Raw genomic sequence first — 23,376 nt, forward strand, 5'->3', positions numbered from 1 at the left:
CATTCGATGATTTTCCCAAGAACTGAACTATGGTTACCTAGCCTTTAGCTCCTCTGCTCTGCCCTTTAGCTTTTTCAAGAGTCATTCATATGCTCTCCTCCAAATCTTTGGCACCTCTACCAATTTCAACAGGCTTTCAAAGTTGGTACATCTGTGACCTTGTGATAAATCAGCAGCATTCTCGGATGCAGCCTGTCTGGACCAACATATGTGCAAGTTACCCCAGCAATCCCTGGTTTGGTCCTCATCCACTGCCAGTAGCTACCCTTCTCCTTTAGCCCTGAGGCCTGAGAAACCCTGCCAGAGAAAACTGAGGCAAGAAGGCACTGAGGCCTTATCAGTGTACACTATGACTGAATAAATCACCTCCTTCAGCAATGTGTAACTGACACATTTTCATTTTTCAACCTTTTCCTAATAATGCAGCAGTGGAAACAGTTCTTGTTGCCTCTAATTTTCCTAACAAATCTTAAATCTAGTTGAGCTTTGGCTTTTCTAACATCCCTTTTACATGTTCAGGCAACTTTTCTAAATTGCTCCATTTGCAGCTTTTTGCTGCTTCTATCTTCCTGTATACTTCGTTTTACTCTGAAACTCAGTCATGAACTCACTCTGTCCCAGCTATCTCAGCATGTAGCTATGTGTTTTCCTGAATTTCAGAGTGAACCATGCTTGTAGTTGAAGGAGATTTTCTCTAAGCTTTACCCTATTTTTCTAAGAGATTTTGTTATTTTAGGTAGACATGATCTGGAAAAGTAATTTTAAGAATGGCCACTTTGCTATAAGAATTGACACAATATTTTAAAGAATATTTATATTTGAAACTTTTTAATGTTGAAATGTTTATGTATCAGTTTTGTTCTATTTCAATCATTTTCAGATTTTATACTAATGCCATTATTAAATTAGCTTTCTGGAGGAAAATGTTATTAATAGAGTTATATACTAAATTCTCTCTTCTTAAGAGCTTGACCAAATTATAAAAAGTTATTATTTGTCTTGCACTGTGCTTTACTGTCAGCAGCAAAATCAATTACATTTGCAAGAAGTAAAATAAAACATATAATAACTTCCCTGTTATATCTTTTCATAACTGGTGATATAAAAATGTGCATACTTGTTGTGCTGTTTCAATAGCACACATGAAAATCAGCCAAATTTATCTCAGACCTGAGAAATGAAAGAAAGTTTTAGCAGCAGCACCACCAGGAATATGATCTATCTGAAACATGATTCTGAGCCCTGGCAGGATTTCCCAGACTGAAAGAGGTAAAATGTGGTATAGTGCAGCAGGATCTGAACCAGACTGAATATTGTGGCTGCAGGCAACATGCTATGTGCCATTTCACGTGCTAACAATATATGTAATTGTCATCTAGTTTTGTATCACTGTGAGGAAAGCACTGATAAATACATAGTATTTGGTATAGCAAGGAACTCACAGTCACAGTTTTGATTTTTCTAATCATCTGAAACAGACTTTCCATCAACTTTTTAATCATCAGGCAAAGTCCTCTAACACTGAGTTCAGTGAAAAGAGACACTATACCATGTAGCTACCCATTTTAACATGGCCCACAGCTAGGTGTCTTGATGTGTTAATCACATCAAATTCTGTTTCAACAGGTGTCACAAGGCAGCCCTCTCCATTGTGGTAGGGCAGGCATTTTCTCTGCTGAGCTCCAGGTCCCTCCTTACCTTTGAAACTGAGCGTCACTCAGGGCTCCAATGCTGCACTCACAAACAAGTGTGGGCAAAAAAGTACAGAAGGAAGGGTTGCTTTAACACTGTCATGAGCAATAAGTTATGGTGCGTGAGAGCAACAATGAGAACAATGGAAACATTCAGGAACAACACCCCATGCATGATTCTCGTTCCTTATTAAACTAGGGGATTTTTATTGTTTTTTACAAACATATTATTTAGCATATGCATTCGGTAAATAGAATTCAGTCTGTGCCTCACTCCTGTACTTAAGTCAGAGTAGTCTTTGAGCATTTTGTAGTTATGATTCAATACACAAGATGCATGATCTGACAGTTTGCATGGTGTTGCTCTGTTTGATGAACTGTTTTATGACTGTCCAAAAGACACACAACTACCGAATGTTGTTTCTTCTTACTACATACAGTGTGTTTTCTTTTGCTTTGCTTATTGAAAAGTAAGTATGCTGCTTACACATTGCAGGAAGTGACTTTTTTAAATTTCATTTTTACTACTGTTCTCTCAAAAAGCCCCAAAACCACAAAACATCTGCACTAAGATGAAGCATTTCAGACTTCAGACGTCCTCCTCTGGGAGAAATATGAGAATACAAATAAAGTATAATATATGTGAGTCATCCTCCTTAATTTGTCCCTAAAAGGTAAAGTATTGCATAAATACTCTATTGAACAGAGTAGTTCTAGAGACATCAAAATGTTGGGTTTCTGCTATTTTGTGTTGCTGCACACTGGGGTAACAATCTCCCAATTTCAGTTAAGAATAGCTGGAAATGAATGGAAAAAGCATCTATTATTGCATTATTGTGGAAAGCTTTATTTAATTTTGTTACATTATCTACTCCAGATATAGATTCAGAAAGTACGTAATTACATAAATGCATGTTTTGCACCATTATGACCATGTCATTAACATCATTATAGGAGGTGTTCATACCCTGACATTTTTACATGTATGCCTTTTTAGTTCTTTTTCTCAGAATGCAGACAAACATTCAGGCTTAAAAAACTCACAGCATATATTTGTTACCTTTGTTGCTCCAAGATTTTATGTAATGTCAGTGCTGTCAGAAAATAAAGACGGGGAATAAAAAGGTAATGAAACTTCCACCACCATTATATACACAAACTGCTGTTAATCTGAGAGATGAACAAAACATTTCTTACTGCATGCCAGGTAGATCCTGCAGTGAGCTCAGATTTTTCTAGCAGAACAACATCCTTCAAGCCAGCTTTAGCCAAGTGATAAGCTAGACTCACACCAACACAACCACCTCCAATGATCACTGTGTCTGCTCTGTCTTTCCCTAAAGAAGGAGATGAGGTTTCTTTCCTGAAAAAAAATTACAAACATTTACAAAAAGGCAACTTTTTCTCACCTCTTTTGTTTACTGCTTCAACCATAGATTTCTGTGTGGGAGTTTATACACATGGCTTAAAGCCTAACCTGTTCACTTGTATCCTCTTTTAAAATAAATGCTCTTTGAGGGTCATATAAGTAAACGGTAATGATAAAAAAAACCCCAAAAAATTAATTTTCTTCCACTTGCAACTTTAAATACTATTTTACCAGTATACCCTTTTTTGTAGATCCTATTTTTCAAAAAGAAGCTGATGCCTGAAATGACAGCGTCAAAACCTGACTTTTCAAAAGTGCTGTCCTGTGTGCAAGAAAAAAGTGTTTTAAAAATATCTACTCAATAAGACTCCTTAATAAACTTATAAAATCAATGTCAGTAGACTATATCAATGTACATGCTCATGAAGCATGAAGCTTGGTACTTACTCTCATGTTCTGTCTATTTTAACAAATTCACAGATTCACAGAGTATTCTGAGTTGGAAGGTACCCACATCGAGTGCAACTTTTAACTGAATGGCTCACACAGAGATTAAATTCACAGCCTTGGTGTTATTTGCACCATGCTCTAAACAACTGAGCCAATCCCTCAGTCCTACTTTGACACGTCCTACTTTGCTTAACATAAAACTTTATAGAAACAGGTTTTTGTCAATGGCTCACACCTGCTACTCCACCACAATGTACTTTTACAACTTCTTTAAGCCTGCATAAACCAGAACTGCTGCCATAGGCAGCTCTATTCTTCTGCAGGACAACTGATCCTCCTCTCTAGTGCCTCATCCATGGACAGCCAAGCAGCAAGCTACATATGGAAATTTATCACAATTTTTTTAAAAGGGTTTTTTTTGTTTTTTGGATGTGAGACAAGGTTGGACATATTATTACAGTAGCAGTGTAGACTACCATGAAACCACAGTATCTTCCCCTTCATGACAGTTAATCAATACTCAGTTTTATCTCTCCTCTCCCCATGTATTATCAACTCCTTTGGCAACAGCAGTCTAATGTATAACTAGTCTTCTACATCTTCCACTCAGAAATAAAAGCTGCTAGATTTATGTCTTAGGAATGGAGATCTCATGACATTTTAAATGCCATTGCAGGAGGAATATGCAGCATGCTTAATCACTAGGTGGTGACAAATGAAAAGTAAAATAAGTGGGAGCACAGGACACCACAGGTTTCCTGTATTTGGTGCACCACGCACTTGCACGTGTTCTTTTTTCTGATTACATATTAATTTTGGCAAGTTAACAATAAGCTGTTAGACAGCCAGATGTGCGACACTTGCACCAGCTCCTCTACTGAATTTTGAGGCATGTGGTAATCAAGGTCAAGCACAGAGACTTTTCTCATTCTTCTGTGGATTCGGTATTTGCTCACCTGCCTTTTAGCTTTTTGTAAATCTTTGGCCAGGAGCCTGGCAAGAATCCGGGGTGCACCCTCCCGGTGAACTACACAGTTCACACAGATGTTCGATCGTGCCAGTTAATACCGGTCATTATTTGCTCATCGGTATGGCCCAGAAAACAACAGAAGGGCCTCTCTACCGCACCAGGTCAGCAACGCACGCCGGTCTGGCTCCGGGTTTGGCGCAACAACGCGAGGCGCAGAGAGAGGCAGCTCCCGGTCACAGGTGTCCCGGCCGGCCGCTGCTGGAGCGCCACAGGACGGCAGCCGGAGCTGGCTTCTGTCACCAGCGCCTTTCCTGCGCATCCCCGACAGCGCCAGCCCAGGGTCCGCGCCTTCGGGCGGCGCGGAGCCACGCGCGAACGGCCGCGCCCGCGCCCGGCCCCTGTGCCCGCACCCACCCGGCCCGGCCCGGCCCGCACTCACCGCCCCCGGGCGCCGAGGGGCCGCAGGGCAGCCGCGCCGAGGGGCCCGGGCGGGCGCGGGGGCCGCAGCCGCCGCAGGGCTCCCCGCAGCACCGCGCTCATCCCGCACACGCAGCAGGGATGCAGAACGCTGGCCCCGCGCCGCTCTCCGCGCGTCCCGCGCCGTCCCGTCCCGTCCCGTCCCGTGCCTGCCCGCCGAGCCCGGCCCTCCCGGAGGAGGGCGCCGGACCGCCCCTTGGCCCAGGGGGAAGCCGGGGAGGCAACCGGTCTCCTCCGGACCGCGAACCGGCCGGGGCCGGCGGGCGGCGGGCAGCGCCGGCCGAGCCAGGGCGCCCCGCGGGGTCAGGGGCCGGGCCGGGCGGGGGTGCCGCCCGCAGCGCTGCCCACAGCGTCCCGCCTCCTCCTGGGGCTATAAACCTGCGGCCGGAGCGCCTGCCGCCCGGAGCTGCGCGCCGAGCCGTCGGGGGATAGTGAGGCAGCCAGCGTCTCTGGGCGAGGAAGATGCTGCCGATCACGAAGACCGCGAAACAGGGCAAAAGGGTAAATCTCCCGGCTCCCTCCCTCGCGCAGCCCCGGCCGCTGCTCCCCATGGGCACGGGAGCCGTGCCCCCGTCGGGATCCCTTCCGCCGCCCGCTGCCTCAGCGGGACAGGGCAGAGTGGGGCAGCAGCCCCCGCGCCGGGAGCCTGGCACAGGGCAGAGCTCCTGGCCACCTCTCTCGCCTCCGCGGAGTCCTGTCCCCGGGCGCTCCAGGCGAGCTGCTCTTTGACTGGCGCGACCCGCGGCTCGCGTCTGTTAACCTCCCTCTAAGGTACTCGATGTTTCTGCAGGTAAGGTGATCTTGTGAAAATCTAAAATAAAGCCATAATAGTAATTGTACCTGTTCAACATCGAGCCGCTTAAGATACTTGGACATCACTATGAGACAGATAAATTAGATCGATCTTAACGGAGTCACAGCCCGGAGAATCTTTGTTTCTCTGAACACATAGAGTGAAGGCACCAGAGTACTAAACGATTTAGCTTAATATTATTTGATACACAAATTATCAGGACTTGAAACAGACTGCAAATTAAAATTGTAGATATTTTAAAGATAGATTGTCATTGGATGAGATTTCTGTCTCCAGCACTCCTGCCCACTTTATTTAAAAGTTCCAGATTTCTCACCCCTTGATTAATACGACTGGATATCAATGGTGTTTGTAATATCAACCCAGACTCGTATGTTTGTATCCCCATTGCTCTCCCATTTAGCTAAAGAAATAAGCCAGAAAAAAGTTACCCAGGCATCAGCCATTCAGGCCATCAAGGCAAAGGTATAAGCAATATCCAAGTAAAACTCTATGACATATACCAGATCCAGTAACTTGCACTGCTGCATGAGAAGGTCAGCAGAATCACATATTCCATCTTATTCAGAAGGACGCTATTGCCAATAATAGGGCATGTCTTACTCAGAACAGGTTTTATTAATTTTTCTGTGTAATGTTTAAGTCTGGAGCAAAAGAGCAGAAAGATATGGGAAGAAGTCTATAAGTTCTAGGTCTTTCAGGTAGATTGATTATAAAGGAAGAAGGTGAGGGGTATTTTTTATGCTTTTTATGTTTTGGCGTATACCACCTAATTTCAAAACCTAGCAGAAGAAAACTCTCCTAAATTCCCCCTACAAGCAAGGGACTTCTCTTGAGGGCTTGACATCTGAATAGTTGTTTTATTTTCTCTCCACAGATGAAAAGGTAGGTTGTAGATAGATCATTTCATTTACACAGTTGCACTCCTTAAGATGGTAGAAGGAATATCTTCATAGAGACATTTGAACTCATGCTTTCCATGGACACATGTATGGACCATGTGGTGCAACTTTCTTCATAGTAGCAGAAGTAAAGCAGCAAAAAGATGGCTCAAAAAAGCCTTGGATAGCTTTTTACATATACTGTTTCTTGTAATTGAAACCAGATTTGTCTCCTACCAGATCACCTGACAGTACAATTTTGATCTGGATTAGACGTGAGCACACAAATGTGGGCCTCTGAACAAAACAATATTGATGCTGAACTTCAGTTAGCTATATGCTTGTTAAAAATCAGTGGTATTTTGCGCAGTATATAAAGTTTAAATGGTGCGAAGGGAAGATATCAGACCCATAATAAAGTTTGCAAAATGTTATTTGTATTTGAACCCAGTATGAACTGTGAAACTAAGTTTTTATTAAGTATTTTGTGTTTTATCTCTCCTGCCATTAGATACCCTGATGCTAGGTGTAATATATCACAATATATTAAGGTGCCATGCCATATTCAAACATGGCTTATGTTGCTTCTGTATGTCAAAAGTGAAGACTATACTAAAAAGCACTTTAAAAACAATAGAATGTGAAGGAAAACTGTTGTTAAATCCTAGAAGTGACTTGTTAAGAGAAAAAAATCTGGTGTAGTACGTTTAAATACATACATAATATAATAATAAATATAATATCTATATATGATATCAACTTTGTGTCTATTACTTAGTGTTCAGTTAACAAGCAACAACTGGGGCTGCCTGTATGTTAAAGCTGGTTTTTTTCATCTGCATATTAAATTTCTGAAGCAGGCTTCATCTACAAAAGATTCTTTGGCAGGCAGAGAAAGCAGGGAGTCAACCAGTGCAATTTTCTCTGGCCCCATTTGAGTCATTCTGTTACAAATGAAACTTAATTTATTGCAAGCAAAATCTTTACAAAAGCTCTTGGCATTCACACTAAAATTGTTTTTCCCTGGTTCTGTGGAAACAAAAAAAAAAAAACTTGCACAGTTCGTTAAGGTTTTAAAGTTAATCGGGTCAGTATTTTCCCAAGTCCACAGCATGCGATGGAATGTGATGCAGAGATTTGCAGGCCAGCACTTGGCAAAGCTCTGCACAGCGGCATTTACAGACAAATCCTGCCATCTTGCTGCAGTGTCAGTGCCTCAGCCAAAGTAGGTGATGCTCTCAGCCAGGCTTTGTAGCCTCCAAGGAGCCTTACACTGCTGTGCTTGGTACTGAAACTGGCACAGCTGGCACAGTACTCCTTACTGTTGTAAAGGTATGCTCTTATTCTGCCTAACGGGCAGTGCTGAAGTGTCAGAAGTGTTTGTCTTTGCTGGACATATGGCATGAGATAATTGTATTAATGAAAAGAAAATTATTAAGAAAGATAATTACTGAAGTTTGAAGGGTAATTGTTAAAAAACTTTCCACTCAGCATGAAAACCACACTCAACTCTATGTCCATAAAGCTTTCCTTTTTCCTATTCCCTCAAACTTCTCCTATTGAAATACCAGTGCCATCAAGAAAACTAGACGGAAATGCCTTTGATTAATTCTTATCCTGAGCCCACTACCTTTGTATATGTAGTCTTCATTTAACCACTTTATAATATAAATAGAACTATGGTTGCTATCCAATAGTGGAAATTAATCCTACTCTAATAGCATCGTGCTCTTTAAAAATTTTGAACAAGTCAACAAAGCAATGAAAGGAAGAAAAATGAATTTTTGGAGAAACCAATATACGTTCTCATGTTTTTCAGTTAAAAAAAAAAATTGCCACTTGTGTGAGTGTGGAGCTCAAGACAGAGTCAAGGTTAATCACAGGGTGCTCAAAATTATCTAACTTGGCACTCTAAAACATTTTCTTTGTGCAAAACAAACAGGATTTTCTTCCATTTTGTAAATCTGGATAAGCAAACCCAGGCCTGTGAAAAGACTGTCAGAAACTGCAAGTCAGCTTTCTGAGATGCGTCTTGTTTCATAGCAAACTGTAGTAGGCTTGCTTTTCTGTTATGCCGGTTGTACCATGTGGTGTCACAAGCTACTTGTGGTAAGGCTCTGTCAAGGTGGCATTGGAAGATAAAGAGCAGATGAGCTAATAAAGAGATCAGTGGTATTAATTTTTCATTTTAGTAAGTTTCTCATGTATTTTACAGGAGAATTTGAGATGGTATATTGCTTTCATAAGAGTTGATTTGGACCATTGACTTAACAGTTCTGGGAATCATATCTCTGGAACACAAAATAAATTGTCACAATCGGTTTGTGATTGGCCATAGTGAGAGGTCTTGTGTACATATTAAAGCCTTATGCTGCAAAAGAGCACATCTACCATTCTTTAAATAGAATTTCAAGAAGGAAATATATTACTTTCTATTACGGTAAAAGTATTTCTAGCAGCTCAGAAATATTTTTGTCTGCCTTGCAAATACAGGAACAAAGCCCAAGGAAGGCCACCAAACTGAAGAATTGTACTTGTTAACCTGCCCTCCTGCTTTCTCCAGGGTATTCTAGAACGCTTGGATGCTGGGGAAATTGTGATTGGAGATGGAGGATTTGTCTTTGCTCTTGAAAAGAGGGGATATGTAAAAGCGGGGCCTTGGACTCCTGAAGCAACTGTAGAACATCCAGAAGCAGGTCAGTTTTACTGGGAAATAGTATCCCTGTCATGAATGTAAACATGGTTGGCTAAATAATAAGTACATGGGAACTTGTAATAAGTTTTTAAATACAAGTGTTCCTTGACACTGTAGAATTACATAAAGAACAGCCTGAAAAGTGCACGGCTTACCACTTTTATTTGCTTTAACACTGGCCAACAGAAGTTGGCTGGGTAAGAATATGAATCGTGCAAACATCTAGTGATACCTCTTCAGAATGCTCTCCCAGTCTTCAGTAATTTGCATCCCAGGGAGGTTTTGATGCAGATGTGGTTATGTTTGTGTTTAATAACATTCAGTTATTTCTCACTCATGGATTTGTCCAATCTGTCCTTGAGCTGATCATTTAAAGCTTGTCATTTAAACCATCTCATGGAGAATAATTTGCAGTCAAGTATCTGTTTTGTTTTGTTGTAGTAATTAATTTATATTTATAAACTAGAATAGATTTTTAAAAATTTATTCTTTCAGAGAAATGGTACTTTGTAATAAATATTGTAATAGGAGTATTTAATGTTTCTGGCTTCACTGTAAAATGGGAAATGATAAACCTGATAAAAACCTAAAAATTACAATAAACATTTAAAGGAGTAACTCTCTTAAAGTGGACAGAGAAAAAAATGACCAACCATTCTATGCATTCCAGTGTAAAGATTAGAGGGTTTAGCATAAATAGTGCAGAAGAAGATGGTATTATCTGTTTATGTATGCTTCATTACAAGAAAGCATTTGCCCTGGTAGTATGATGTGCAGTTAATCCCACAAACCAATTCAGAATATCCTGGGGAAAAATAATTCTTTGTTCTAAGTGTTTGCCCTTCCAAATTAGTCTTTTTCTTCTATACAGGAGAAGAAGGAAGAGGAGGGGAAGGAGAGATATCTTAGCTCTCTCTGTTACATCACTTTGTACACTTTATATATTTATTCAGCCTAATCTTTCTCAGCCTTCAAATGTCACTTATGTATAGCATGCCTAATTTAGGGTTATGGGCAGCTTTAGATAATGCAGTGCCCCAGCAAAGATTTACAGACTGATAACCTAATTTTCTGACTCTTATCTCCCATACAGACATTTCATCACCTCTCTGTATTTCTCCACATCTACCTTTGTCTACCCCTGCATGTTCCATCTTACAACTCATAGGACTTGTCCCATGGTCTTTATCACCCCTTTGCTTGTTTTTTTGTACCTCGAAAGCCCTTAACTCTCTGCACATCTCTTACAGGCTATTTATAAATACACCCTGCAGGCCAAATGTGTTAATCTTTTTTTTTTTTTTTTGTGTAGTGGGGCTGCTTCCCCTCCATTACTGCTTGCTCAAGGAGCATGTGGCTTTGAAAGCACGATGTAAAAGAACACAAGGAGCAACTGGCTTAGCCAGTGGGTGTAAAAACCATACAACTACCAGAGCTTCTTGTCTTTATCAGAAAAGGAAAAGGAAGGAAGTTCTGAGAAGGCAGCAAGGAATAAAAGAGAAAAAAAGAAGTGAGTTTCAGGTCATTAACTGTATTACAAAAGAGGAGGTTTGGCAGGCTGATAATTGTAGAAATTAGGAGATCTGAAAATTTCTTCTGAGGCAGATCAGGTATTGCTCTGTAGTGAGCCATATGCATGGGTGCTTATTGCCCCTATCTCCTTATACCTTATGTCTGTGTCTTTTACGAAATGTCCAGCTCATGGCGGCTTGAAATGAAAAATCAGTGTTAACACACCTGACTCCTAAAATGTGTCAAATTATTAATAATGGTTAAGCTCATAAATGACCATTATCCACATTTCTCAAATTCTGGAGAACACAGTTTCAGTAACGTACTGGAAGCCACGCAAGCAGATGATAGAGTGGTTTGGGTTTTTGATAGTGTGTAGTGCTGTGGGTGTGATAATAACAACAGTGTATTCTACTGGCAAAACCTATTTGCCTGAGGTTAAATGAGATTCAGGCTGATACTTACAAACTGTTGTTTCCCTCAAAGTATAACCCATTCAAGAGTCTCCTATTTACATACCTGGTATTTTGGGGTATGAAGTTCCTTAATCATACATGTTAGATTTTGTGTCATTTGCCTACTTACATCACCATCCTTATTCACACAAATCCCAGGCATTCTTCTAGGAATTGTTTACTATGGAAATGTCATACAGCATTTGTGAAGATATTTGTTGATTTTTTTTTTTCCTTTTCTTATTTCCTGATCATTTTTCATCAATGCTTCCTCATTCAGGAGGATTTAAAAAATTGCACAACACTGGAGAAAACATACAGAAATAGACCTTTTTTTGGGACTAGTAGCCTTTTGTTATGATGTAGGAAAAAGAATACCCCCCACACTACAAATTTTTGTCTCTTCACAAAGATTTAAGTATGAAATTTGATCCCAGGAGTTTAGGCAGATTCCAGGGACTTTTTGATCTGTAGTTCTAATATAACCTATGTTCCTGGAAAAAAATTTTGTGAAAAGAAGCTGGTAAAAGAAGCACTGTGTTGAATCAGAGTGTAGTTACCCAAGGCTGCAATGGGAAATTAAATACTGTACCGATGGAAAAAAGCAAGGGATACTACACTGATTTTTCATTGCAAGCAGACATGCTTGCATGTTTGCAGGTTGATTCTAGCAACACCAAATGCTGTTTGAGCATCTGGTCTAGAAAGCTGTGTTTGTTGCAACATAAGGTAATTTGATTCTCATTACAAACCTGCACATTTTCTTAGTGACACAAACTGTGCCTGTAGACAATGAGTTGTGTTAAACTAGGACTTCAGGAAAACTTCTTTAAACATCTGCCACAGAAACTGCAGTGTTCTTGTGTGTGTACGTAGTAAGTCTCTTGTGTATAGTATGTAGGGAATAAATTAGTCCTGTATTTGCTACAAGCTGTTGAGCATTTAAACCTGTTTTACATCATCAGTAGCATTCTAGAAATTATGGTAATTATTATTCTGTGGGTATATATATAAAAGAAATTCCTCATCAAAATGTATCCAAAATCAGTTCCTGTCCTGTTCCTGCCGTGGTGATTGCAGTGTATTACTTACAGCCAGAAAGGCACAACTACCATTACAAAGCCTTTTCCCAAAGCCCTAATGTAGGAAATTTGTTCATTAAAAGTAATAGTAATCTTTCCTTTAAAAGGAGTGTTGTCTATGTAGTAAAATCATCATGTGCAGACATATGGGAAGAATTAACGCTGTGTTGTGAATCACTTTTCTGGAGCAACACATCAGTTCATTAGAGGTGTATTTAGCAAAACAGCTTTTGTTTTGGCTGACTAGAGTCTTTTAGAGTTTTGTTGGGTGAGAAAACTCAAAAATGCAAACTAGAGGAGGTAAGGAAACAATGTGTTCTTCCATATAAACATCATCTTGTCCCGTAATTTGTTGCCATGATACTTTCTTCTGTTATCTTCTTCATAGTCTAGAAGCTAAGAGAAAGCAGCGTTTTCATTTGAAGACTATTTTGCTGGTATTTCTTGTTATCCTTTAATGTCCTTTTGTCTGATATCTGCTATCCCTATCTAAATCACTATGCAGCTCTATATCTGGGAGGTCTGAAGGACTGTGAAAAATAGAAGATAGGGAAGGTGGCAGGCAAAACTGAATCTGGAGATATACTAAATGGAAATCTTGAGTCATTCTTAGCAGAGAAGAAATAAGGAGAAAGTTTACTACCTAATGTTTTGAGAGTGAGAAGAAAGAAATTCTATGCAGACTGGGGTACTGCTTCTAATTTCTCATAATGGCTCTTCTAGTAAACACAATATGTCTTATTTTACAGTAACATTGCGTCAGTAAACATTGGATTTGGGGTCATAACTTGGTCTTTTAATTTGCAGTTCGTCAGCTTCACCGAGAATTCCTCAGAGCTGGATCCAATGTCCTGCAGACCTTCACCTTTTATGCCAGTGAGGACAAACTAGAGAACAGGGGCAATTATGTAGCTGAGAAAATAAGTGTGAGTAAAACAGTTTTGATGGAGAAATGAAATAAGTTGAATAATTTCAGAAGGTTTGGCAACGAGATTATCAAGTTTGTCATAACAGTATTGGCTATATTTGAGGACCAGAGATGAGGTGATGCAATTTCAGAGTTTGGAATAGCAAGAAGGGCAAGGTGATGTGACAAAAGAACTCAAACTAAACTAAACCGAAAAGCAAACACAAAACAGATCAAGGGAGGAAAGAGAATGCCCACATTGTATTTTTTCCTATCTGAGGAGGTGGATTTACTGGAGTTTTGATACAAAGACTATAGGGAGACTAAGTGCACAGAGAGCAAAACCAGTGAAAAAACAGAAATGCTTTAACATCCAGCAAAATTACTCAACTGCAAAAATGGTGAAGAATCTTAGAGAATAATGAGTGGCTAATGAGAATAAAATGTTTTTTGGAACCATATCTTCATTAAGTAGAAACTAAAAGAATCCAAGCTATACACTGTAGTCAATATTCCCCTTCTCCTGTGTAAAGGTAGTCTGTTACATCAACAGAAGTACCATGTTGATGTTTTCTTACCCCCTACACAAAGGAATAATAAGATGCTGGGTGTGTTTCCTAGATGCAGGTCCAAGGTCCAGTGGAATTCCTGGCCAAGCTTTTCTATATAGCTCCTTTGAGACTAGAAGTTTGGCATTGAGTTGTTTCTCTGATCCTGTTCCTTTGGTCCTTCTGTACACGTTATTGTCTACAAATCAGAGAAAATTCTTCAAGGCTCAGGGAGGAAGGACTATCTGTATCTGTGAAGATATCCTCAGTCAGAAATTAGAACAATCTGGACACTGGGGAAAACCTTGAGGTTTAATTGAGGTCGTACCATAATGTCATGTAACCAAATTTATTTGAAATGCTGTACATTTACATTCAATAGATACAATACTGAAATGTCTGAAGTGATAGTCCCAGAAACACAGTACCTCTGGAACAAGCCATACTTCAATATTTGCTGACATGCAAAATAACAAAGGCTGGAGATCACCTGGTATTGGGAATGCATTGCATCAAAATTAGCCTCCTGCCAGTTCTAGAACCAGATTCCTCCAGGATTTAACTCATTTATGGTTCTACCTCTCAGAGTCCCCAAACATGTACCTGAGCACAAGTGCAAATGCAAAACAATCTGTCAGCAGCAGCCTTAAAAATCAGCTGGGTCTTTTGAGGCAGCCATGTAAACTTTCAGCTGAGAGAAAACTATGTAGATTCTAAATAGTCCATGGACAGCAGAGAAACCTGCTATAATCAGTTATCTACCCCAAATAATTATTCTTTCCCCCAAACTTTTTTCCCCGGTTTAACCTCTTTTTCCAAAGCTGTTCTGGTCATCCCAGTTTAGATATGGAGGGAATCTGACTTTCAGTCTAGGTAATTAATTAATAATAGTTTTCCCTTTATTTAAGCTGGTAACTTTAACATCACTTAATTAATATTTCTCTTGTTAAATATCTTAACCCTGTATGAATATTATATCTGGGTATTTTTTAATTACCAGAACACTAAAAAACATTTAAAAAAATAAGTTGAAATGCCTGTATATTTTGTTTTCCATCCAAAAATTTCAGAGTGAAAGCATATGCTTAGAGGTAAACAACTAATTTTCTAAGAGGCAAAGAAAATTCCACTTCACACAAAATACTTCATTTTTACAGGCTATTTGTGTAAGATCTATTAAAGGTAATGTATTTTGTAGTATTTGATAGTATGATGAGTTAGAGGAGGCAAGAATTTAGTTTCCTAATGTTTGTTATTGTTTAAAAGAATCTTCTTAAACAATATTACTTGAAAAAACACTTGCATTTTAAAAAAATATGAGAAAGCCATTATGACTTTCAACTAATTTTGTCCTTCTAGTGCTCTGAAATTATATGCATACCTCTGATCTGATAAAACTAACAGAATCTATATTTGCACAGTGCCAAAAAGTGAATGAAGCTGCTTGTGACATTGCAAGAGAAGTGGCTGAGGAAGGTGATGCTTTAGTGGCTGGAGGAGTCAGTCAAACACCATCTTACTTAAGCTGCAAGGATAAAACAGAGGTTAAAGCAGTCTTTCGAAAGCAACTGGATGTCTTTATGAAGAAGAATGTGGACTTCCTAATTGCAGAGGTAAATCTGTAAAAAAAAATTAAATGCCTTCAACTGGCACAGTGTTAACTTTTAATATGCCTAGTCTACTTTAGGGACTACACAGTGCTACCTCATTTAAAATTTTCTGCTTTGCTTTTATCCCAGTAGTATTTGATATTTTTCTAAATGCATACCAACATCTGCAGGTGCTCTAGAATAGGAACCTTGAAACCTAAATTTCTACCTCAGTAAGTAAAATTCTGTACTGACACAAAGAGGAAATGTTCATGGCATCTTGACTAATCCCTATTTCTTCCCATACATGGAAAGCAACCTAAGATGACTTTCCTAGATGACAGTAGTTCTTGGGTTAATCCTTAGTTAACCTCCCATATGGGCATTCTTATTCTGAAACAAAAGTATCGTTATTTTTAATTTATTTTTACTCTCTTTTAAAAATCTTTTTTTAACTGTGTGTCCAGTAAACTCAATTGAATTCTGTTAGTATAAATCAGAAAAGAATCAAATCATTGTAAGGATGGTGAATTTGGGGTCTGGATTAATATGTTTATATTTCATTGCCAAGAAACAAAAGTAGCCTAGTTTTAATTTCTTTCAGTATTTTGAACATGTTGAAGAGGCTGTATGGGCAGTCGAAGTTCTAAAAGAATCTGGAAAGCCAGTGGCAGCTACGATGTGCATTGGTCCAGAAGGAGACATGCATGGAGTGTCCCCTGGAGAATGTGCTGTCCAGCTGGTAAAGGCTGGTAAGAATTTGTTTTAATGGGCCCTTTAAAATTATGGAACAAAGTAAAGTCCTTAATTTTTGAAAAAAATAGATGTGTCTCTCAAGTAGGTAGCTCCCCAGTTATATCTGATAAAAGTTTTGACTCTGTAGAAAAGTTTTTATATGTATTTCACTTGAACAATCTTGTAAAAACATATGGAAATACAGCTATTAAATCCTTGATAAGCAGTATGCAATGGCTGGGAGCAATAGCCACAGACAACTGATACCAAATACAGCAAAATCCTAAACCTACTCCAATTTCCCAAGACCCATCCCCAAATTCTAGAATCACAAGCACAAAGCTACCTTTGATTCTCTGCTTATGTTTTTTGAAGTGTTGTTTTTGCACACAGTTCAAGCCCAGAATGAAAGAATTAAGAGGATGAAAACATTGATTTTGCCAATCAAAGACTTTTTTCTACAGGACAAGTGGAAGGACAGAAAAAGTTAGACAGGGGCATGATGCATGAAGATACATGGGTTTACATATCTGTTCTGAAGTGCTCTTTTCCTTTCAAGTTACGGTTGAAATCCAAAGGTAGAACTTGTGTTAGGAATCTGCTAGCTATTTGCCTGTGTGGCTCTACATAATCAGACTTCAGTGATTAAGCACTGGTAAGAAAAATATATCTGTAAGAGGGTAGAAGATGTGATTCATCATTAGGAAGGTAAAGAGGAGTGCAGCTGAGGTGTAAGTGGAGTGATCAGCCTTAGGAGAGTTGTGCCTGGCCCTGGCACAGCTGCCTTGTTTTCATAACACTGACGTAAAGATGGACTGCACTGGTTCTACAGTGCTGTGGCTAAGAACTTTCATCTCCTACTTCATGCAGGGTCATGACTTGAAGTTATTTTCCTCCTCTTAGGTGCTTCTATAGTTGGAGTCAACTGCCATTTTGATGCAGAAACTTGCCTTGAAACTGTGAAGCTGATGAAAGAGGGCTTGCAGGCTGCTAAACTGAAAGCCCACCTGCTGTCCCAGCCACTTGCTTTCCACACACCTGATTGTGGAAAGCAGGGGTTTATTGATCTTCCAGAATTTCCTTTTGGTAAGACAATAATATCTTTGTTGTTGGTGGTCATTATAGTTGGTTTTGTTTTATTGATTGTTCCTGGCTTTTATTCCCCCCATCTTTTAGTAAAGCTGAAGTTGCAAAGTGTCCTTTTATTCAATATGATGAGTCCTAGTTATCCTGTCTGGTGTTTTCCAGACAGATTAAAATGTAATATTGGAGTAAAGATCATCTACATAGAGAGAATACTTCCGTAGTATCACAACGTATGACTCAATGTGTAATTATGATGAAAACTGTTTAAATGGCACAATCTAAATTCAGTTTGAAAATGTTCTTCCTCGTGCGATGGAACCTTGCTCAGGACAGCTATAAGTAGTCCAAAGAATAGCAGCAAATGTACTTAAAACCCCCCATTATTCTGGGTTGTGACATCTATCCCAAAAGGCCTATGTTTACCTGTGTAGGGATTTAATGTACAATGCATTATAATGGATACAGGAGCATTATTATTGCACTCATAATAGTTCAGTCTTGTAAGCCTGACTGTCTAATGTAAATGAGATTAGAGAGAAACCAGAAAGGAGACTTTAACGTTGCTAACAAATTAGCAGTTTGGAGAAGTCCATCACATGTATGCTCAGGAGAGATAGTACAGAAACTGAAAGATTCAGCCATTAAATGTGTATATAAGGCTTGTGTATTTAGGACTTAATTTCACATGAGATGTAAAGGATCCCTTTAACATAAGGACAAAAGCAGCTTAAACATTTTAAGGTTGATTAGAAAATTCTTTCATTTTCAGATACCATACACCCTTCTTTTCAAGATAGACGCAATGGTATTAAAACATTCACATGTTGAATTTGCAGCAAAAAAATTGGATGTAGACGTGATTTTCAGGAAGCTTGTTGTTTTTCTTTAAATTCTTCTCTTTACATAAATGAAGGAAAGAGAATAAAGCATAAGACTGAGGCATTCATTAAATGGTAATAACACGTCTGAGTCCTGAAAATATTTAAGATGTTTAAAAGTGTTAGGAACTCATTTATCCTATTCATTCCTTCATATAGCTCCTTTGTTTTGCAAACCAAAAAAATAAAAAGTCAAACAGATGCCGTAAGCAATCAAGTGAATGGAAGGATTCGTGCTGTGGTTCTTGCCTTGTGTGCTATAAGCAATCTGTATGAGATCTCAGCATTCAGAACTTCCATGAATAATTTATTGGTGAAGACTGACTCTGTGAATGTTTTCAAAACCCAGAAGTAGCAACTGATTGCTTGACAGCAGATAAGCAGTTTGATAAATCATTGTTAAACTGACGAAATTGCCTGGTTTTCATGGAGGCAACGACAAAGAGATATTTCGGTATCTGAAGAATATATAAACTCAGTACAGGCCAACAAGATCTGAGTTTCTAGGAATGCATTAGCTATGTTGTATTGGCAAACTCCAGCATCTAGATGCCAGAATTATTTATTTTTCTGTAGAACTTTTTCCATTTTTCTATGTTTCGTCTTTTGTGTTACTGCAATTTTTCTGAAATTTTCACCAGTTAAAGAGGAACAATGTTTTAGAAAGAAATGTCCTGGTCACCGAAAACATGCCCAATTATCTCAAGAGTAGATATATAGAGGTGGTAAATCTAGGAGCAGGTTACAATTTTTCTCATCAAAAACTGTTATGTTAGAGATATTTAATTCTGAATAAAGCCAAGAAAAGTATTGCATCAACAGACATGAAAAATAAAATGTTAGTCAGTTTTGGGAAGGTGTCTCTCCACTTTAGAGACAAGGATGTTGTGGGGGACAATATCAAAAGCTTTGCAATGTCCAGGAAGGTGATATGAGTTGCTCTTCCCTTCTCCACCAGTGCTGTAACCCCATCATAGAAGACCACCAAATTTGTAGGCATGATTTGCCCTCAGAAAAGCCATGATGGCTGCCACCAATCACATCTTTATTTTCCATGTGCCTTAGCATAGTTTCCAGGGGATTTGATCCATGGTTTTGCTGGGCGTTCTAAGACTGACTGGTCTGTATTTCTCTGGGTTTTCCTCTTTAAAAGTAGAGGTTGTATTTCGCCTTCTCCAGTCGCTGTAAACTTCATTGAACTGTCAAAAGTTTTCAAATATGATAGATAGTGGCTTAGCCACTGAATCTGCCATAAGATAAATTCATCTCATCAGGTCATGTGGACTGTGATGGGTTGGTGGAGAAAACAGGGAAACAATCCTGTTCCCCTGAAGTTTTGTTGCTTATACAGGTATAAGATGAGTGCACAGTGATGCATTCTTACATTGACCATTTGTATAAATTTTACATTAGCTTTTTAATGATAAAAGAAAAAAGGGAAAGAAGGGTTTGTGCTCCTGAAGCTTTCTGCTTTCTGCAGCACTGTACAAAAGCTTGTTTTTATTTGAACAGCTCTCTAAGATGCTTAATCTAAGTTTTCCATGCAATATTAGACCACCTACTTTTCCTTTGTCCTGTCTTTCCCTCTGAGACTAATAATTTTCTGTTAAGAATATTTAATTGTCTTCTTTCTCCTTTTAAATATTTGAACCAGTTTCTTAGTTACACAATGGACTTTGAGTATATCTGCTTTGTATCAACATCTTGCATGTTAGGTGTTTTTGGAAAAGGGCATAGGTGGAAGAATCCTACCTCTCTTACATGTTGCTAGAGCCTTATTACCTCAACCACAGCTTCTTTGCCCAGCAGAGACTTCAGTGCACAGACATGATGCTGTACTTGCCTGGATAGCCATGCTAGTGCATGTCCTGCAGATGTGCATGTGCATTAAGAAGTGGGAAGATTTTCATTCTTATATTCCTGTATTTTTATTTCTTAAACTTTCTTCTTCCGTCCCTGTGGTTTTTTTCCCTGTTATGCTACTCTTGTGCCTCCTGCTCTTTGAGGTGTGATCTTCTTTGCTCTTTTCACTTTCTACTCCTTTCCTTCCACAAATCTACTCTCTCAGCTCTTGTTATTCCATCACAATGCTCAACACAACCTGCAACAGAGGGGAGGGTTCAAAATAAAGATTGCATCCTAACTTACTCACACACAGAACTCTCCGCAAGGAATAAAGTGGTTTGAGGCAGCAAGCTGCTCATAGCTGGAATTATAGCAAAGGGATGGGCTAAGAAATAGCTACAGATCACAGCTGAAACAACTAGCTGCTAGTATCTGATCATGGAAAAATGTGTCATAAGCATTTCTGAGGAATAATGAGCAGGATTATTCCTATGCTTGTAGGCTGATACCTTCTCCTTTCACAGATTAGTATGTGGTAAATCAGATTTTCTGGGTATTGATTGTTAGGATATATAACATGCCATAACATAGCAAGTATTCCAATACTTCAGCTAAGAGCTCTGGCAGAATGGAAAGCATGTGATCAGCCTCAGAAGATACTAGGTGCTGTTTTGCAAGGCCAAAAATTCTTGCAAGCACAGGTCAGCAGAGCACTGCAGAATTTGAAAGCTAGCCTTCTGAAAGTTAATCACTGATTCTAGGTCTGACAGTTCAAACATGCACATCTACATCTACAACCACTTTTGCAAACAGTGTGCAAGTGTTTTAACAACATGATTTCTTACCAAAAAATTGATAGAAATTGAATGGACCCTGGTGGAAACTTAGGATATGAATGTCTTTGGCAGGTCTGGAGCCAAGAATTGCAACCAGATGGGACATTCAAAAATATGCAAGAAAGGCCTATGACTTAGGAGTTCGTTTCATTGGAGGCTGCTGTGGATTTGAGCCGTATCATATCCGAGCAATAGCTGAGGAGTTAGCTCCTGAAAGAGGGTTTTTGCCAGAAGCTTCTGAGAAACATGGTAGCTGGGGTGATAACCTGAGCATGCATACCAAACCCTGGGTCAGAGCAAGGTAAGTATGACTGACCTGGAAACCAACATACCTTTTCCAAAGGCTTGCATTGCTCCACACAGCACACTGGCTTAGCTAACATGGGCATCTAAATATCACTGTAAACATTCTATTTTTAGAATTATATGTTTTATATTTAATAATTTCAAAGAATTAAATCTGATCTAGAAGCAGGGAAAGGGGTGAAGGAGAAGTAGAGAAGATCCTGTGAATGTATTTCATGAAAATGAAAAGGAAAAACTGACAGAGTATTGCAAATCAGCTCCTAATGGTGGCTGGCTTACAGTATTCCTTTCAAAGATGGAAAGATACTTCTAAAATATATTTTAAGCATGTAGCATTTAATTGCATATTTTCATTCATGCTTCTGTATCTAAATATGTCAATCTGGGCAAGTTAGAACCCTTTGCAATTGTCATTTACACCACATTTCCTTCAATACTATGAGGTGCTGGGAAAAATCCCTGAATTTCCTTTTCTTTCTTTAGGGCAAGAAAAGTATACTGGGAGAATCTGAAGCCTGCTTCAGGCAGACCATATTGTCCTTCCATGTCAAAGCCAGATGGCTGGGGAGTGACCAAAGGAGCCAGGGAGCTGATGCAACAGAAAGAAGCAACAACTGATCAACAGCTGAAGGAGCTCTTCCAAAAACAGAAGGTCTAATCCACTGGAGTTGTGTCAATCTTCCAGTGATTTAACTACAGACCGTCTCATGCTTCGCAAGAAAATATGTGAAGATGAGTAATGTGTTGATTTATCAGTTAAAATGTAATGAAAGAGACAAAATGCAGGAAGACCATAATTATGTAGTAAATATGTCTAACTTTGATAATAAAGTCTTTCTGTGGACAAATAATTTAGCGAATAAACAGTTGAAAGTAATTTTGGATTCTCATAATAATTGAGCTTCTGTTAGCTAGGTGCCATTAATTGGGTAGACACAGAAATACCTGGAAAGTAATAATTGGCTCACCTGTAGAGCCAAAAAAAGAAAAAAGCTGTATATAAATACAGTATCAGTGGACTTCAACTCCCAAGTATCTTTTCAGTTTGGTATTGTAGGAGCTTCCTTAGAGATCAAGATTTATTGAGGACTAGTACAGGAAGACACAAGCTGCCAATTATTTGTGGTCACTTTCTTGGATTCAAGAGAATAGAATTAAAGAGAAAAATACATCTTATAATTGCAATCAAAACATAAGGAAAATGAGATGTTAGAGGAATTTCTTATAGGAAGGGGGAAAGGTTTAGAGGTTTAGAGCACTTTTAGCAGAGAAAAATGGCAGGTAGATAATTCAGTTTTTGTCTTAAGGTACCATGTACACAAGATTTACTCTTCTGGAGACTAAAAGGCTTAAGAAATTATTTTACAATTTAAAAAAAGGCAAATAAATTAAAAATATGATGGAATAGTATTGTATTATCTTCACACCTTAAATCATAAGAGTTCAAAAAGAATATTGTATCTCCAGTAAAAATCTAATTTTCAAATGATGCAGCTGAATTCTGGAAATCTCATTTTAAATACTTGGTTCTCTTAAAATATAAAAAAACCTGAAGGTTTCTAAGATATAACTCCTATTTATAAGAATAGTACTACATGACACTTTTTTAAAAGCTCATTAATTCACTCTACAATCTTAGTTGTAACAAGTGAAAAACTCTGTTGGGAAATAGATCAATCCGCTTAAGAAAACCCATGGAATTTGTACACTTATTTGTTGAGGGTTTTCATAGGAAGGGTACTGCTATATTTGGAACTTGTAAAGGACACATTTCCATCATTTATTTTTGAGAAATACCACACAACTTAGATTTCTTTGTCGAATGAATTCCCACCCATCCTACATTAAGGCAACTACCTTTATGAAAATCTCATTCTCACAGTTAGTGTTAGTTTGACTACTTTTTATGTATAAGCTTATTTCCTTATTTCTATTCATGTTGATATTCTGCAGTTCAGAAAACACTTAAATATGCAACACTTTGGTGGGAAACCTAGGTGTCCTTTTCAGACTGTTATGGGCAGACAGGTACAAACCTCCCTTCCCCAGGAATAATACTTACTAGCTGGATATACTTACTAACTTCCTAAATGCTTCTCAACATTTCCTCTGCAGTGGAATAATGCAAAATCTGTAAAACAGGAAGGCCAGATCTTTGATCATCACCAAAATGCATGTAGCATTAAGGACATATGCATGATTAGGTGGCTTAAAATACAGGCTACAATTGGTAAAGAAGTGTTTTGAACA

At 38.8% G+C, this 23,376-nt stretch overlaps 2 protein-coding genes across 2 annotated transcripts in view; one reads left to right on the top strand and one right to left on the bottom strand.

Moving 5' to 3' along the window:
• Positions 1–5,208, bottom strand: part of DMGDH (dimethylglycine dehydrogenase) — a 42,371-nt gene extending 37,163 nt beyond the window's left edge. The window contains exons 1-2 of the mRNA XM_085042996.1: positions 4,920–5,208; positions 2,889–3,054 (exon numbers count right to left, since the gene is read on the bottom strand). Of these exons, the coding sequence (XP_084899122.1) occupies positions 2,889–3,054; positions 4,920–5,020 (267 nt within the window). The 5' untranslated portion in view covers positions 5,021–5,208. The remainder of the gene's footprint in view (positions 1–2,888; positions 3,055–4,919) is intronic.
• Positions 5,209–5,300: 92 nt separating this feature from the next.
• Positions 5,301–22,003, top strand: LOC146424912 (betaine--homocysteine S-methyltransferase 1). The gene is made up of 8 exons (XM_085042998.1): positions 5,301–5,458; positions 9,216–9,348; positions 13,204–13,322; positions 15,273–15,464; positions 16,045–16,192; positions 17,079–17,261; positions 20,893–21,121; positions 21,610–22,003. The coding sequence occupies exons 1-8, from the start codon at positions 5,420–5,422 to the stop codon at positions 21,782–21,784; spliced, it is 1,218 nt and encodes a 405-aa protein (XP_084899124.1). The 5' UTR covers positions 5,301–5,419; the 3' UTR covers positions 21,785–22,003.
• The last annotated feature ends 1,373 nt before the right edge of the window (positions 22,004–23,376 follow it).

The sequence above is a fragment of the Lichenostomus cassidix genome, chromosome Z (assembly GCF_008360975.1).
Source record: "Lichenostomus cassidix isolate B80296 chromosome Z, HeHo_3.0, whole genome shotgun sequence".
In the NCBI taxonomy this organism is placed as follows: domain Eukaryota; kingdom Metazoa; phylum Chordata; class Aves; order Passeriformes; family Meliphagidae; genus Lichenostomus; species Lichenostomus cassidix.